The sequence below is a fragment of the Lygodium microphyllum genome, chromosome 1 (genome assembly GCF_053477565.2).
Source record: "Lygodium microphyllum isolate KBCC chromosome 1, Lygodium_microphyllum_v1.1.10, whole genome shotgun sequence".
Lineage (NCBI taxonomy): Eukaryota > Viridiplantae > Streptophyta > Polypodiopsida > Schizaeales > Lygodiaceae > Lygodium > Lygodium microphyllum.
This window is the reverse complement of record NC_141135.1, coordinates 198444020-198458279: the sequence shown is the minus strand read 5'-3', so window position 1 is coordinate 198458279 and position 14260 is coordinate 198444020. Positions and strand designations below refer to the sequence as shown.

General features: G+C 43.0%; 1 protein-coding gene across 1 annotated transcript in view; it reads left to right on the top strand.

Annotated features, from left to right (window-relative positions):
* LOC148042140 (uncharacterized) overlaps positions 1 to 14260 on the top strand; it is a 106883-nt gene that overhangs the window by 29878 nt on the left and 62745 nt on the right. The window contains exon 2 of the mRNA XM_087685615.1: positions 6204 to 6386. Within this exon, the coding sequence (XP_087541741.1) occupies positions 6204 to 6386 (183 nt within the window). The remainder of the gene's footprint in view (positions 1 to 6203; positions 6387 to 14260) is intronic.

The window sequence follows — 14260 nt, the reverse complement described above, 5'->3', positions numbered from 1 at the left end:
CAGCTTAGTTCCAGTTGAAGGTCTCATCTTTCACCTCCATCTCCACTTTACCTTCCTGTCTGCCATAGCTAAACTGGACCAGTAGCACTTGGAGCTTTCATAACTCTCTCTATAGGCCATTTCTCAATTCGATTTCTTTTGGAGAGTTGCTCTACAGTCTAGCGTGCTTCATCCCACCACAAAAATTGAGCCAACGATGCACGGACCAGCCAATGTGCTGAAATTCGTCATCACTGTCTAGATTTGTGCCTGGCTGGTCGTACGCTCCCAAATCCTGACATGAGGCACTATTCACCCTGCGCATATAGGGCTTTTGAAGGTCTACACATAAGCTACTTCCCACATAAATATTGTGGTAAGTGATCCATTGTAGTTGCTGCACAAAACAAAAAACCCATCTGTCCTACAAACCCTAACAGAGACTCCATAGCCATCAAGCTCAAGCTTTTCTCTCACTTCAATTTCTCATCTTTCTTAGTCAATTGGTGTTCCTGTCATTTAGATTTGATGAGTTCCAACAAGTTAGCCAACATCAAGCCTGGAATCAAGATAATATCTCTTGATACTTATCTAGTGCTTCTTGGCACTTGTGTTTCTTGACACATCTAAGAACAATTCATTTACTGGTTTTACTTTAGTTTTTGCAATGACAAACATGAAGATTTTTAATATGGAATGCCCAATTGATTAAATCCCTTATAAGCCTCAATCTCATTGTAAAAGGATAGACATTGCTCGAGTATACTCATGGTAAGACCTCTTTCAAAATGTTTGAACTTGAGCAAATAGCCAAATTCAATAGTGAAGGCTTTCACGCCTGGAAAGAAAAGACAATGTACCATCTCATGAGGAAAGACCTCTGGGATCTATTTGAGGATGATACAAGAGATGCAGATGGGAAGAAGAAAGATGATGAAGACAGGTTCGTTGAAGAAGTCTAGCTCAAGACAAAAGAGTGGAAAAAGATGAACAACAAGGCTCTAGGCATCATTGCTTGGGGACTATCTGATGATGTATTGCACCATATCTTCGGCATCAAAGATGTAAAAAAGGCATGGGATGAGCTTAACAGGATCTTTGGAACTCAAGCTAAAAACTCAAAAGTAAAATTACTCATGCAGTTCTATAAGCTAGATGTAAAGGATAGTTCTTCTATGACCATGCACATTAACAAGTTCAAGAGCCTAAAAACTCAACTTACAACTTCAAAAAAGGACATAGATGAGGATGAAGCCATAGTAGTGCTACTAGCAAGTGTAAATCAAGAACCATATGAAAACCTTGTGTCTACCCTAAGTAATGTTCCTAATCTCTCACTCAAAGACATTGAGTATTTTCTACTTGATGGAGAAAGTAAACTTAAAAATAAGGATGCAAAATAAACCATCTCAAACGATGATTTCTTGTACACCAAGGGAACTTATGGAGCCAAAGGACGTGGACGAGGATTTCACACCACCAAGGATCGGATCACATGTCATTATTGTGGTAAGACTGTACACATGGCCAGTGAATGTTTCCATAGAAAAAGAGCACAACAGGTGCAAAATGGTAACCATCAAAATCAGTTCATGAATGAAGAAGATACTTCCACTAACCACTCTGACAGATTGTTTTGAAGATCTTATCTTTCCCATAGTGGATCTTATGTATTTTCATAGTGGATTTTGTTTCTCTTAATGGATTTGTGTTGTAAAAAAAAAAAAAAACCCTTGCCAAAGATGTAAAGTTTCAAGCTTTAACTTGACTAGACTATCTATGAGCTAGTCTCTCGGGCCATGTCATCATGCAGGGGGAGCAAAAGTGAACATGTATGACAAATGATGTATACTCCAGGAAGAGATGTCCTAAATCCTATATGCACCATGAGGCAGAATACTACTATCCAACTACTATAAAGCATTGTACTTGACTATCACTTTCAAGAGTTAAATGCAATATATCATGATGCTTTCTTATTTTCATTGTTAGTGTCTTATACAAGATTGTGTTTGTGAGTCCAAGCTTCCATCTTGGAACTTAATTCACTTATGTAACAATTAGTCCATTATCTATGTCATCATGAGTCTTCTATTCGTCTTCCAACCTCTATAGCTCCCACCATGCTCTAGATTTGTCTTTCTGACATTATCCCTATCTTGATCCTTGAGATACAGGAGTTCAAGGTTCAGTATTCATTCAGTGCATAGTGTGTTTGCTACATGGACATTGTATATTTAGTAGTCATATCACTTCATTCATTCTTTGTGTTCATTGTCTCTAAGTTACCCTAACCCTAACTGTGCTTTTCTATCAGTCTCTACTTTGTTGTACGATGTTATTTGTGCTTCTGTGTTAGGGTATTTCTTCACATGATATTAGAGCTGAGTTCTCTGAGAGAAACCTAGGCCTTGATCTAAAAGCTCTACACAAGAAGCAGGAACAATAGAAGGTCAAATGACTTCGAACACTACGTCCGCACTGCTTCTCACATCCTAGCTAAATCCATCGAGGAGCGAGTCGGAGTGGGCCTCATAGCTTGCTTTGCAAGCTCCCGACATGGCTGAATAGACATTGGACTACCATGCAGTTCCACGACCTTACGAGATCATTGCTGTTGAGTACGATCTCATTTTGATGAATAGAGCCTAGCAGCAGATAGAAGGTAAGTTTGAACTTCACCCTTTAGATTTGGTGCACCGATCTAGTGACCATACAGGATGAGCGGAATCTCCACTTAAGATTGGGTATTCGGAAGTGAAAATTGACATAGAGTATACTCCATTGCCTTCATACTTATTCTTTCTAGTGCTAGGTATGTCTACCATTTCAGATTCTGTTAGTGATGATTTCTCTTCTCCTATTGGTATGGATGATTTTCATGATGGAGGACATATGCAAAACAATTTTTGGTTTATGAGTAATGAGGAAGACAAATATTTCTTTATGAACTTAAGAGACTAGTTAAGCAATTGAAACAAGAAACTATGAGTACTTATTCTCTTTTTTTTTTTCAAACAATTTTGTTTTCAAAGATCAAAATGAAGTAGATGCATCTTCATCATCATCGTTTCAATTTAATGCATTTAATGGACAAAAGGAACCCATATTATTTTCCACATCTACATCTATTACAAATCCATTTAATCTCCCCCTTATCCCACCCTCTTATTCTGCTACCACATCCTTTTAGTCTCCATTAAGTGTACCATAAGTTGCCTCTCATGTAGGATCACATGTGTTTTCATTCACCACATCAGGGGGTTTTTCAAACTTAGGCATAGTTGTTAGGACCTTATCTCTTCCTCAGCCGGTTGGTATTCCACCTTTTCCTCACACACTTTTGGGATCATTGCAGCTTGGGTATTTCCCCCCATCTCTCTCGAGTATGAATTAGTTGGTGCTATAGTTTGTCTCCATGGCATTACCCAGTGGGCCTTCCAGCCATTATGTTGTCCCTGTTGAATTTGGATAGGGCTTACGTGTCCTAGTGCCTCCACCTGCACTGCCACCTTATGGAAACATTTATGTTTCAGTATCTCCGCATCAATTGGGACTCATTGGACACTCAGAGACTATGTCTGCCTACCTATCTTTTCTCCCTCCTCCTCCTTATTAGATACCTCTACCACCACCACTATCTTATTCTCCACATCCATCTTATCCCACATTCCCGACATGTCATGGTTCTACCTTATCTTCCGCCAAGAATGCATTCAATAACATGACTCGTTTTAACGGGTCAAACTTTACAAGTTAGTCGAACTTAATGAGATATGTTTTTGACTTATAGAACCTATGGATCTTGTACAGGGAGTTGGAATCCCAACTTGATCTTGCACTTGTTCCATATAAGGTCGTCCGCTCATGGAAGGTTAGGAATGCCGTATTGTCCGAGTTTCATTCTTAGCTTCAACATTTTGACTTAGCCTTAGAGCAATGGGCACATTTGACTGACCGCCATGTGGCTTTGGATAGGACCCATCGAATAAAACTTGACCATGGACTTCAAAACTTTAAAATCTCTGACTAGGATGACGTGAAAGGCAAGTTGGCTGAGTATCAATGTCTCCTTACTGAATTCTCTACTACAGGGCCTCCTAAGTCCTTTGACTATTGGGTAATATTGTTTCTTAACAAGTTGCTGTGTAAATACTTCAATTTTGTGTAGTAAGTGGTTTCTTTGCCCAATTTAGCGACATTCTATGAATTTGAGTGTCAGCTATTGCATTATGCCCGGCTGTTCGATTAGTTTCATATGAATAAACCCTCAGAGGAGGACTCTTGTTGCTCATTTGTAGAAGGGGCAGCAAATCAAAATCAAAATTAAAATCAAGTAGGGGAATTACAAGGAAACTCGTAGTCTCAACTTAAACCCGGGTGGCAGAATGTACCTAAGAAGAATAGGTATTGTTATATTGTCTAAAGGTTGGCTATTTTGACGATGAGTGTCAATCAAAGGCAAGAGGCACAACACCAAAACCTGAGTCATAGACCCTCGCCCCTCAATCGAGTAACCCTTGTGAAGGAATACCCTAACATAGAAACACAAATAACAGCGTATGACAAAGCACAGATTAAAAGTAGAACACAGTTAGGGTTAGGATAGCTTAGCGACAATGAACACAACGAATGAATGAAATGATTACTATTGAATTAACAATGCTTATGCATTAAACACACTATGCAGTGAATGAATACTGTACCTCAGACTATGCATTAAACACACTATGCAGTGAATGAATACTGTACCTCGGACTCCTGTATCTCAAGGATTAGGGCAAGGCTAACGAGCTAGAGAGTGTGTTGTACTCCAAATGGATCCTGAATCGCAGCAAGGTAGCCTTCGGACGTCGAACACTAGCTAACGCAGCCAAAGAAGATTGTATTTGATGCAGACGGCCAGGAAGGAGAGAGAAAGACTAAAAACGCTGGTGCACAGAGAGAGAGAGAGAGAGAGAGAGAGAGAGAGAGAGAGAGAGTAAAAACGTAGGAAAAACTAGCAGCAGCAATGAGCATGTTGAAATTTGCTCCGAACAATGTGTGGTAGATTGGAAATAGGCACCGGACTGGAAATAGGCACCAGACTGTTGTAGACAGCAATGGCCAGCTTGGATTGTGATGTCCTCCGCGTCCGGGGTGTGGGCAGCAAGCTGAAATGCCTGAAACCTACAAAAATGAGATTGAGGCTGAATAGAGGGTAGCATACCTATTTATAGAAAGTTTGGGCCCTCCCAAGTGGGTTTGTGCTTATGGGGTGTTGTGCTTCCTCCATAGAGCATTGTCATCCATAGGTGTTGCTGCTTGATTGGCCAAGACAATGTAGTCATGTCTAAGCTCTGATCGGTGTCATCAACTTAACTCTACTCACCTCATTACCGGTTCCAGAGACACGGAACCTTGAGGGTTGTTCCTCCATTGCATCAACATTGAGCAAGATTCATTATTCATTCACTTTTTGTGTGTCTGAATTTTGTATCATAGGGTTTGTTATACACACTCCATGTTCCTCCCCACAAATGCTATTGTTTCTTTACAACTACGACATAGAGAAAGATGTCATGTTAAGGTGGATGGGAAATGTATTCATCCTTAGCCAACAAGGATGAAAGAGATGTTCATCATTAACCATCAGCAAGAGTTCAAATTGCAGAATTACATGAAACACAAGTAAAGCATTGATCTTATCTCCTAGCACCAAAGCATTGATCTTATCAACTGAGTTGAGCAAGTAAAACAACCCTTTGCTATTCAAGCTACCTAAGAGCTGCATCCATCTATGTCCAGTGTATAGTGACATTGTTAAAACTTAACTTGCATATTGAGAGCCCAGGATCAAAGCAATATATTATCATCTTCTGAGTGCTTATGACAAGAACATAAATAGGCCCTATATTTTATTTATTTGTAACTTATACTTGAGGTTCTTATTTTAAATCTGCCTAGATGTAGTATGTCCTATTGCTAACCCAGTCCAACTTTGTGGTTGCTATCATTCTTTTGTCCAACTTTGTGGTTGCTATCATTCTTTTACCGGTGTATATGAGATGACTGACTAGGATGATAAAAAAGGACTGCAAATTTACAACTGAAATCTGAAAGCTTGTTTACTTCTGTTTCTAAATTTTTGATACCTAAAAGGAATTGAGATGGTCCATTGCATGTGAAGAAGTTTTTATTCTCATAGTGTCATAAAATTTTCCATAATACTTTTGGATTTGCAGGCTTGAGCAGGTAGACTTTCAAGAAGCAACTGAGAGTATGCACTATGTAGGTTATGGCTCATCAGGTCTAGCAAGTCTTTCCGACTTTTTAAAGAATGAACTAGCTCACAAGGAATTGATACATAAGGCAAGGGGCCTTCGCACTGCATTACATGAAAAGGGTTACTCGAAGGAAAAAATGGAGTAAGTGCAATTCATTTTATTTTCTGACCATGCAAGAAAGGACCTTTTCCAAGTCATCAATTACTATTATTCTATCATCTATATTCTAAGTGTCCACCTCATTGTACATGATTCTTGTTTATTGAGCTATGCATATTGAGGGCATGGTTCAAAGTTGGCAGACATAACAAAGTTGGAAGCATTGTGTTTTACTTTTGTTGTTGGTATGTGTCGTAAATATTATGTCATTGTATTTTATGACATTTTTGATTTTGAAATTTATCAATCATGTCTATGGAGAGAAAATTTGAAACCTAGATTTCTGAAAGAAATGGCCATAAGACCCTCTCTCTAAACTTGTCTGAATAAGTATATTGGTTTTGTAATTTATCAATCATGTCTACGGAAAGAAAATTTGAAACCTCCATTTCTGAAAAGAATAGCCATAAGACCCTCGCTATCAACTTGTCTGAATAGGTATATTGGTTCTCTCCTTGTATGATATCTAGTATTGATGTGTCTCACCAGGTTGCTTCCATCCAAATCGAGTGTCCATATTATTTTAATGTAAATGTCACAAGGATTTTGTTGCTAGTAGAGGTTTGTCTTTTGTGTGCCTGTTTTGTGCGAGCACATTTGTGTGGTGTGCGTGCCCACACATACACACAGAAATAAAATGATTTATTAACGCATGCAAAAGGCTGAAATGACCTGTGAGACCATGAGTTACAATCATCTATTTGATGGTACAACTGTCTGAAAAAAGAACAATAAATGCGAATGTAATCAATACAAGTAGAATGAGGGCTATAAGTAAAGAGAGCTCTAGCTCTGACAAGTAAAGAGTTCCAGCTGATATGATCTCATGGGAATGTAGAAGGCTTGGCTCTAGCACGGGCAATAATCTCCTATATTTGTATGTGGAAGTGTTGTCGAGGCTTGTATTGGGGTCTTGGATGTTTGGATCGGCCAAGCTGGATGGCTCAATCAATCAATACCCCTCATCTATGCAGAGAAGGCTGGGGCTGTAGCTGTGCTGAAACCTCCTGGGTCTATCTTGTGAAGAAATCTGTAAGCTGCCTCTAAGTGGGGCCTCGTTGTCCTGAAGCTGCTGTACCTTTAGGAGGGAGTCTTGAAGTTGACATATCTCCAAGAGGAAGAGACCAAGGCACCACAGGTCTGTGGAATCCATGACTCTAGATAATGGTCCAAATCCATCTCTAAAGAGAGAGTGGAAGCGGCCGTGGATCTCCTAGTATGTTGGTCATCGACAAATATAGTGCTCCTTTGTCTTTGGATCTAGTTGACATATCTGGCATATGCGCTCTTTTGGTGGTATGGACTTCTAGTCTCAATCTCTAACTGGTGTGAAGAAGTACATAACCACCCAATAGCACATCTAATCCCATGTGAGAGGTGGGTGTCCATATATCTCGGGCGAACAATAAATCCATCATTTGTGGTTTGGAGAAGATGCTCTCTATCGAAAGTCATCTTCGTCCCTAGCTTTTGTTCTAGTGCCACCCATGTCCTCCTCACATCTAGTTGGGTGAGATCCATCTTGATAATCTTGCCTATCTTTGGGCGGCTTAAGGAAAGTGATGGTGCATCAAGGGAGCACTTGAAGGGGGTAGCTTGTCCATGCTAAAGCCATGTAACTCGAACCAAGTTAACATCTGTGCATACCAACATGATGTGTTACACTCCTGGGCAAGCTGTCAAGAGGACTGAAGAGCCAACCTTGCATATCTATGTCTAGGTAGATTCCATAATCTGTGTACATATATGATTGATTGTGTGAGGGCCTCCACTACAACTAGTATAGTTGCTAGCTCAGCTCTGATGATCTCATGTGGTACCGAGGCCTTCCATTTGATCATCCTGAAAATCTTGGATACAAGGGGTCTCTCCATCAATCTCTAACCATCATATGTGGGACTTGGTGATCGGCTGTGATGATCCAGACTAGAGCCCCATACCTGCACTCCATAGAGTAATGTGGATGTGACCAGTACATCAAAGAGCCACATCTTGGTATGGGGTTCCTGAAAGTGTACCTCTGAGCACATCCTCTCCAATCCACCCAATGTTGCATATCCTTAGTTAGTTTAGTATGTGCTGGCTCTCTCGTAGAGAAAGTGGAACCTATGAATAGTACTGCAAGGTATGTATATGGATCCGCATACTCCAACTCTTCCTGCCCATATGTGAGTTTAGGTGTTGATCTCCTAATCCATTGTGGTGTAATGTTAAACACCATGGCCTTGGTTTTACCAAGGTTCATTGAGAGCTCACTATGTAATGCATAAGAGTGTAGTGCATCTAGGTGTCTCTGTAGTCCTCGCGGGGAATCAACTATTAGTACAATGTCATTTGTGTATAAGAGGAGAGGTATCCAAGTGCTAGCCAGTGGAGCTTTTCTGTCTCCCCCCTAGGATATGTAGTCAACACTCCCATCAATGTAAAGACCAAACAATGTTGGAGAAAGGAGGCATCCTTGCTTCACTCCAAGGGTAACATGTGAAGGAGCCTGATAAAGGCTATCTAGCTAGGCCATTAAGGATATCTAGTTCATGTGCCATACCCATCTCCACAAGATATCTCCCATATTTTGTGACTTCTCCCATGTCTTGAGAGGTCCTTTCCATTTGTAACTCTGCCACATCTTGCTTTTGTAATATCTCCTCAGATGTATCAAAGAAAGATACCTTATGGGAGGCCGTCTTGGCATTGAAGTCTCCTAGTAGAATGACATCTCCCTCCCTTGAGAACTCCTAGATATCCTCATCTAGGGCTACCGGTTGTGACTGCCCCTTGGGTGGGGGGTTGCGAGATGTCATAGGGGGGAAATAGCATATGGCGATGTATGGAGTGTGCTCCTCACCTCATATTCTGACCCACATATATCTAGTTTTCTCATCTCTATGAACCACTTGGATCATTTGCTCGAGCTCCTCTCTAAAAAGCATTGCCACACCTCCCAACCCCTTGCTACTTTGGTATGTGTATGTCTCCTTCTTGAATGTTGACTCCATCTATAGCATGTCACCTGTGGGAGTGTAGTATGTGGTCCTGATGTGGCTTTGAGTAAAAAATTGTCTCTCCCACAGAATGTCTCTTCAAATGGCCCCATAGCTAGTCTTAGGGCTCCATTACAGCTCCATGCTGCTACTACAAGGTTGGTCCCATAGGTCTTGCATCGTTGTTTGGTGCGTCTCTCCATGACCACCACTTTTCCTCCACTGTTGAAGGCTAGCTTGCCTTCCTCCCTAGCTGCCTTGATTCTTGGCATACATTCCCTCGTGTGGGCAAGTTGGGTTGGTGTGAGATCATCCTCCAAAAACACACTGGTACCTTTCAACGTGGGATGTTGAGCGAGAAAGTCTTTCCTAGCCTCCACGGTAGGGAAGCAGAGAATGAGAGCATGCTCCTTTGAACTCTCCCCTTTGGCACCCTTCTTACCCACTCTCCAAGTTGAGATGTGCGTTGAGCTAAAATATGCATTACTTGTTGATTAGCCTCTTAAACAGCCCCAAAACACACTAAAAATGCTCTTTTAGAGTAAAACCCTAAAACGGGGAGCGGTTCGAGAGAGTTCAGTGGAAACCCTAAAACGGGGAGTGGTTTGAGAGAGTTTAGTGGAAACCCTAATTTTTGGGGCCCTTCCACATCTATAAATAGACAGGTTGCCCCCATTCAGCCATGATCCTTGTTTTGCAGGTTACACCAGCCCACACACCCTCTGCTGCTGTTGGCGCTCAGTTTCCAGCCTACAGCCCGCCTCCATCTGCTGTCTATCCATCATCAACTGCAGCCACATTATCTTCAGCCTATCCATTGCTGTAGGCGACAGCTCTCAGCTGCTGGCGATTGCTCCAAACTGTCCTAGACTGCTGTTCAGCCTGCTGTCCATCATCTCCAGGGTTAGCCAGCCTGCGTTTTCAGCATTGTAGGCCCTGACACTCTTAGACACTGTTTCAGCTTGCTGTTTATAGCAGACTGTGCACAGTTTCTAGCCCCCGATCGGTGTTACACTGCTGCGTTTACCAGTTTCCAGCCTCCAGACTGCTGCGTTTTGGTGACCAGCCTGCTGCCATTCACTATTCAGCACTCGTACACTCCGACTGGTGGTCATAGACTTGGGATCCGTCTTCGGTGGACGTCACACTTTGACATTGCTCTGCCCTTGAGCACACTGTACACTCTTATATTCATTCACTTCAGAGTTGGGTTCTCTCTCTCCCTTCTTCTGTTTGTGTTTGAGTTTTGAGTTTTGCTTTTAGGGTTTGAGTTTTACTCTCTGTGTTCGTGTCTGTGTCTTTGTGTTTCTGTCGTGGTTGTACACTCTGTGTGTCCTCAGTGCAAACCCTAGCACTCTTCTTAACATGGTATCAGAGTCGGTGCTCTTGTAAAGAGTATCCTGCAGATATTGTTGAGAGCTAGTCTTTGTGCGAGGCACACAATACGACTCGTAACAGAATCACAATGTCCGAGACACCTTCTTTTCTAGTTCCTATGATGTCTTATTAGGCTTCTCCATCATTGGAGGCCCTAAGACGGCATTATGGACTCGGTGTGGAGGACGACACTCCACCTTTACCATATTTCACTAACATGGTTGAGGAGGACTTTGAGGAGTACTATCGCAACAAGTACGGTGATGTCTACACCCTTCCTACCAGTTTTGTTACCACATTCGGACCGGTTGGTGAGGTTGGCCACCTCTCCGATCATGTAGGACATATGGCATTCAGAATGTCTGGTGATCCATCTTCATCATCTCTACCAGGTCTAATGTCAGGTTTGTACAATTCTTTTGAGTTGCATGAATCAAAACCCTCGCCTGTTTCTTCTTTTGAGGTACAAGATCCGGATGGCTTTGCGTATGTGGACTTCAATAGAGGGGGCTCACAAAGCAGACGAAATTCAGGTACATCTACAGCTTCTGTTTCATTTAAGCATATTACACACACTTCTCACTTCCCTTCCATCCCACCCTCTTCTATATCACACCTTGATCATCTCTCATCATCTTTCCAAAATCTTGGATTATACTCCACATCTGCATCACACACCCTAGGGGTTGGATCTACCATCTCCGCTCCTAGCACCTTTTCCTTCTCCACCCCATTCTCTACCTCTTTGCACCATGCTACTTCGTTAGGGAAAATGCCACCCTTTAACACAGTGCCTCTCACCTTTCAGCAAATGAGCACACCCATAACTCCTGGGTCGACTGTGATGGGCATTCCCCTCACTATCCCGAGCTTCACATCTCCCATGACCACTCATATGCAGGGGTTTCCATCCTCAGCTTATGGTGCGTCTTCACACTCTCCTTGGGTTACACCTACGCATGGATTTCTATCTTCAGCTCCCCGTATTCCCATTCCACCTCCTTGGGTTCCTCATGTGGCTACCATCCCCATGCCTAGTCAGTCCATCCCTACCTATGGATACACCTTGCACACTACCCGTATGCCTGGTGGGCACTCTGGGGCCCATTCCCAAGTGTACTCCACTCCCCTATCCTACCCCCACTACACTTTTTCACTTTATCCATCTCCGAGCACTACCACTCCTGTTGCAACGGCCAAGAATGCCTTCACGGATAAGACACGTTTTAACGGGTTAAATTTCACTACTTGGTTGAATTTCATGCAACAAGTGCTTGAGTCTCAGGGTCTTTGGGACCTCGTCATTGGTCTAGAGCCTATGCCAGACCCTCGACTAGCTCACCTTGACTACATCCGTCAATGGAGAGTCTGCAATGCTACAGCCAATGTTGAGTTGATGCAGGGATTGCTTCCTGAGTTTCACTCTTAGTTTCAGCACTTCCCGCTCGCGTCAGAGCGTTGGAGTCACCTTCTAGACCGCTATGCGGCTCGTGATCGTACTTGGCGCATCAACCTCGACTTTGAGCTTTAAGAGTTCTCTCTTAAGGAAGGGGATGATTTGAAAGTCAAGCTGGCTGACTATAGGCTGTTACTTGCCGAGTTCGCCACTACTGGCTCTCCAAAGTCAGATGACGATCAGGTTACATTCTTCTTGAATAAGTTCCCCGCAAAATACTTCAATTTCATTCAACACATCATCTCTCAACCTCGATTGCCAACCTTCTACGAGTTTGAGTGCTAGTTCTTGTGTTACACAAGGCTGCATGATCAAGTCTACAAGAAATCCTCATCATAGCCTTGTTCAGAGCAGAGGGGGTTGGTTGCTTCTTCTTCTGGAGGGAAAACCACCAGTGGCAAAAACTCGCTAGATGCGGAGGCAAGCCAATCAAAGGGTGACTCCTCTTCCTCAGATGGAACCAAAGAATCAAGACCTATTTGGCAGCAACTCCCTAAGAGAAACCGGTTTTGCACACATTGCCAGAGAGTAGGCCATGTGGACGAGGAGTGTCGCTCCAATGCCCAAGGTCTTCCACCTAAAAAGCCTCAGCAGACCGCTGCGACTTCACAGTCCACTGGGGCTACGCCTTCCGCTGCTGCCCCATCTGCTCCTCCAGTCCCCACAGCGACTGCTGGACACGTAGCACCCGAATAGCCTCAGCGGCCATCCTTCTCTACTCCTGAAGGATTGGTTGATTGGTCTGCAGGTTCCAATCCCGTTGCACTTCATGCATCTATTTCACCTTCCTCCCCATCTTGTCAGGCGTTCTCTTGGCAGAGCCTTGCTATTGGACGTACGCGATGGTGGCCACCTTCTTAGACTAACATGTCTCTAGGTTCTTTCGGATACCCTAGGTCAGTCTAGCATTCATTTTTCACACTCTTAGAGTCGGGCCCATAGGATTTTTGTCTCTACATTTTAAGTCTTCCGCTGCATTTACTCACACACACATACATATTTGCATCTTTGCACTTGTTCCTTTAGTTAGCTTTAGTTTTGTTTTGTTTTTGGAGCATCTCACTACTGACCTCTGTGATTGCAGACTTTGATCTCCTTTGCAGGTTTTGTTTTCAGTGTAGGGCTAACATGTAGGTTTGCCCAGTCCATCCCGAGCTGGAGACTTGGGATGTGCGCTGTTCCTTCATGGTTTCACCATCCTTGGAGTTTTGCTCTTCTACTAGCATGGAGACTTTCCCTCCCAAGGCGGATCGTGCAGCATCTCTCTTGATGCTATCATGGCAATGACTTCTACCTAGCTCTTCCAGCTGGGATGCTTCCTCCTCCTCTTCATTCCTTATGGTTCTCGGCACCACACGAAGACCGACATCAGGCTCCTCTTCCTTCTTCGGCATCTACATCCAGGTTGAGAGGGGGTTTCTACCCTTCTTGGTATTCTACAGGCTTCAGCACTTCGTCTTTGATATCGGCTTCTTTCCCCTGTTGTACCTTACCCTTTGCATTGCATGATTTCATCATCTTTGTACTAGGGCGCTTGGGCAAGTGAACAATTTTCCCACGAGGGACACTATCCAAGAGACACCTGCTCAGCATTCTTCAGCATGTAGCATACTTTGCATCTCATTGTGTAGAGCACCACTTGAGCGGATCCTAAGCTGTTTCCACTAGCGGCTGTTGTTACCACACCACCATTCTTCTTCATCACATGGATATCTCATCACCTATTTTTCCTCGTCATCGACACCCTGAGCTCAGGATGGGTCAGCTTGAACTGTTTTGTGATGTGTTGGGTGTATCCTCCCTACTCTCGTCTTTTGGGTCACTATTACTCAATCAGCCGCATCCAATAAAATTTACCACACTTATTTAAAAAAAAAAAAACACACACACACACACACACACAAAGTTCAATGTGGTTCCATCTGCCTTTGTAGGACTTGGTAGGCCACTGGGCAGCCGACGTGCATCCTTTGTCCGATGCCCTGTCCTCTCTGGGGTGACTACTTGGATTCCCTTGGTACGATAACCATTGCCTTTGTAGT